Here is a 4,219-nt window from a genome sequence, read left to right as displayed (position 1 = left end):
CTCTAACACCTTGTTGACCAATGATAAAGAAATTAGGTGACCCGAGTTGGAAACTTCCCATTGCCAAATTCTTATCGATCAAAATGGTAATAATTAGAGCAGTCTAAGGGTACATTAATTATATGCCCCTAGTTTTGATATCCAACAAATATATTCTTATACAACAATAAATATACCTCTATCATTTAAACCGTATCCATTTAAAAATAGATTACCTTAATACGCTCACTCATATAATATATTTTTTTATTTCAAAATACAACAATTTTTTTATACCACTTCATCGTCGCCGCCACCATTTTACCACCACCAGCACCACCAACTATCCACCACCACCACCAACATTCAAATATCATTCCACAATCACCGCTCATTCCACCACCACCTACCAACCGCCACCACCACTAATGTTCCACCACCACGCCGCCACCACCACTACGCCGCCACCACCACCAATCCACCACCGCCCGCCACCGCCATCAGTCCACCACCGCCACCAGTCCACCACCGTCGCCGGTGGCGTCAACAACTGAAGTTGATCCCCAAAGCAAAAATCAGAAAATAAGAAAGAAAAAAATAATATGGCTTCAACAACCGAAGTTGATTCCAAAATATGGTGTCAACAGCCGAAGTTGATTCCCAACACAAAAATCAAAAACAACGTAGGTGATCCCAAAACAAAAATCAGAAAATTAGACAAAAAAAATCAAAAAATTAGAAAAAAAAAATATGGCGTCAAACAATCGAAATTGATCCCAAAATCAAGAGTTTGGACCAAAGTATGAAAACCCCCATAAATGGAGATGAGTTTTAAAACGAAGGTCTTATTTGGGCCAAAGTATGAAAACCCTCCATAAATGGAGGTCGAACAATGACCTCCACGTAGAACTTTTTTAACTTATTATCGGAGATGCTTTTAGTCTCCAACACCTTGTGGACCAATGGTAAAGTAATTAGGTGATATCAGTGACCGGAGTTCGAAACTTGCCATCGATAAATTCTTTACCGATCAAAATGGTAATAACTAGAACAGTCTAATACACTAGTCATTAGTGGTTTAGCTAGGACTAAGCGGCTAACCCTTAACCTCTCATCGACCATATGCCACCGAGCTAAAGTTAAACTCAGCGGCCAATGCTCAGCCGCTTGGTTTTATCTTGGCCGTGATTTTCTAACTCTCATTCCCAGATTACCTATTTGTGATTCTTCCTATTTTAGCCCCAAAATTCTTTACCTCCAAGAAAATACAAATATGGAATATAGTGCTCATTTTTCCGGTAATAATATGAGTATCAACAATCAAGGGCTTTATGTGTATCTTTTTCATCTCGTCATCTTATGATCATCTTTACCAGAAGAGTAATCTCCAGAATTTCCCTATCAACAAACCGTCCATTTCATGTACCTTCAATCGTAATCAAAACTCTCAGAACTCATTTTTCTGGTAATGACAAAACTTTTCTTGAATTAAAAGTATGTAATCGCTGCAAGTCTGGTAATATCAACAAACTTGATGATGCATTACTTTATTTTGATAGAATGTTTACATTGAAAACCATTCCTTCAATTGATACATTTAATCATCTATTATCTTCAATAAGTAAAATAAGATGTCATTCTTCTGTGTTTCAGTTGTATCAGAGGATGAAACTGATTGGAATCCAACCTTGTGTTATCACATTGAACATCTTAATCAATTCTTGTTGTCATCTAGGTCGAATTGATTATGGGTTTTGTTTGTTTGGAGAGATTTTGAAGAGAGGGTTTCATCCTGATATTATTAGTTTTACTTCTCTGATCAAAGGTCTCTGTTTAGAAGGGAAGGTTCAGGGTGCGTTTCAACTGTTTGATAAAATGACCGAATGTGGTATTCAACCTGATGGGGTTATATGTGGGACTGTAATTACTGGGCTTTGTAGGATTGGTGAAGTTGGTCCTGCTCTTGAATTGCATGGAAACATGGACAAGTTGAATATAAAACGTAATGGTGTTTCTTATGGTGTTATTATAGATACTCTATGCAAAAGAGGGTCAGTGGATCAGGCTTTGAATGTTTTTTCAGAAATGACGAATGATCCGAAAATTGTCCCGAATGTGACTGCTTATAATTCTTTGATTAATGGACTTTGCAAAACAGGTCGATTACGCGAGGCTATAGGAATCTTTGATTACATGTCTGGTCGAGGAATTTCTGTGGATGCCTACACTTATAGTTCTCTGATTCATGGTTTTTGCCAATGTGGGCAGTGGAAAGAAGCAAAAAGATATTTTGATGATATGGTGGAAAGAGGGATCTCTCCTACAGTAGTTACATATAGTATCCTAATAAACTATCTGTCAAAAGTAGGGAAGATGGGAGAAGCTGGGGAGTTATTCGAGGAGATGATTAAGCTAGGCAAGGAACCTAATGTAATTACTTATAACTCGATGATAGATGGTCTGTGTTTGACAGGTAGGTTAGATGAGGCGCAAAGGTTGTTTGATCCAATGGTGGATAAGGGCCTTAAACATAATGAACACATTTTTTGTGTGTTGATTAAAGGGTATTGCAAGAACTTTAGGTTGGATGATGCTCTTGACCTCTTTAAGAAAATGAAGCAAGAAGGATTAAAACAAACACAAGTTACTTACACTACACTTGTGGATGGACTATGTCGGGGTGGGAGAGTTAAAGCTGCACGGAGCCTATTGATCGAGATGCTATCAATTGGTGTTTATGCAGACATAGTTACATATGGTGCCATGTTGGATGGTCTTTTCAAGAATGGACATACTGATGAGGCGATAGAATTGTTTCAGTCTATAGAAGGTAAGGGGTTTAAATTTAATATTCAGATTTATAATATAGTCATTGATGGGTTGTGCAAGGCTGCAAAATTTGAAAGTGCAAGGGAACTATTTTTCAAAATCTCAAACAAAGGATTAGCTCCTGACGTTGTAACATATAACATAATGATCAATGGAATGTGCAAAGAAGGTTTGTTATTTGAGGCCGAAAATTTGCTGTTTGAAATGGAAAAGAATGGTTGCAGACCAGATGCTATTACGTTTAGTACTATTGTTACGGGTTATCTTGAAGGAGGAAATGTTGAGAAAGCTACTGAGTTTCTTCAAATAATGCGGGAACGGAACTTTCACCACCCTGTTGACTAATTCTCTAACACGAATTCACTGTAAAACCTTCTTGTTTGTATGAACGCTCTATCATATTGTGATCCAAATTATACTGTCTGGGAGTTGCTGTTCTCGTAGAATTGGTGCATAGAATTCTTGTCGAGCTCTGCACCTGTCAGTTTCAGAGAACTGGTGAGTAATACAATATGTGATGTATATAGTGTTCATCTGTGCATTGTTCCACACCTTCATCAATTATTGAACTCTAACTTTGATGTTTTTAACTATAATCATGTGTCTGCACCTTTGCAGTAATGAGATGCCATTTGAGATTCGTCCATCTGCCGTATTCCTTTTGTTGGAAAATTAACACTAAACAGGGTGAAGAAAGGAATGTTGTATTAGGGTTTAAGGCTCTAATAATAATAATAAATACTTTTCGACAATTATTCGACCCTTCCCAATAAGATTGGCGAGTACAAATAGGTCAATGAATATTGTCGTCAGGATACTTGAAGCCCCACAACAATGTTGGATTCAAAGCTTGTATAACCTTGACCCAACCAAGAACATACTAGTTTTGTTTCTGATGATGCTTGTAAGAGAGAAAACAAAGAGAGTTGAGATGTTATTCTTATTTGAATGGAAAAAGTCATCACTACTTATAGGGGACTCATGCCTATTGGAGATGTCTCTTCATTTCCAAAAGACACATAAGGTGTCTAATGGGAATGGTTGCGTCTTTTGTGAACCATCACACCCATTAGAGGTGACTCTTGATCTCCAACTAACATCCATTGTGTCTATTCAACACAGACTCCCCAGTCGTAGCGGAAAACTAAAAAACATAAATCATTTTATTTTCTAAGATATTGAAAATATCCAACACCTTTCCCCGGAAAATATGGTTAAATAATTGTAAACCTTTAGATGACAACTTGTATCTATAATGTATCTATAACAACTGAGAAAATGCAACAGTAACAAGTTTTTTGTTCTTATCGGTCTCCAGAGTAGGTTATAGCTTTTCGAAGGTACAGAATCATGAAATCAGGTGTGGAATCTGATATGTATTCATGAATTTTAATCCTGCATGCATGTATGC

General features: G+C 37.2%; 1 protein-coding gene across 1 annotated transcript; it reads left to right on the top strand.

Annotated features, from left to right (window-relative positions):
- The first annotated feature begins 1,240 nt into the window (after window positions 1–1,240).
- On the top strand, window positions 1,241–3,372 carry LOC113300528 (pentatricopeptide repeat-containing protein At3g22470, mitochondrial-like). Its single transcript, XM_026549734.1, has 2 exons — window positions 1,241–1,444; window positions 1,633–3,372. The coding sequence occupies exon 2, from the start codon at window positions 1,645–1,647 to the stop codon at window positions 3,151–3,153; it is 1,509 nt and encodes a 502-aa protein (XP_026405519.1). The 5' UTR covers window positions 1,241–1,444; window positions 1,633–1,644; the 3' UTR covers window positions 3,154–3,372.
- Window positions 3,373–4,219: the final 847 nt, after the last annotated feature.

Source organism: Papaver somniferum, chromosome 7, assembly GCF_003573695.1.
Source record: "Papaver somniferum cultivar HN1 chromosome 7, ASM357369v1, whole genome shotgun sequence".
Classification (NCBI taxonomy): domain Eukaryota; kingdom Viridiplantae; phylum Streptophyta; class Magnoliopsida; order Ranunculales; family Papaveraceae; genus Papaver; species Papaver somniferum.
This window is presented reverse-complemented; position numbering and strand designations above follow the sequence as displayed.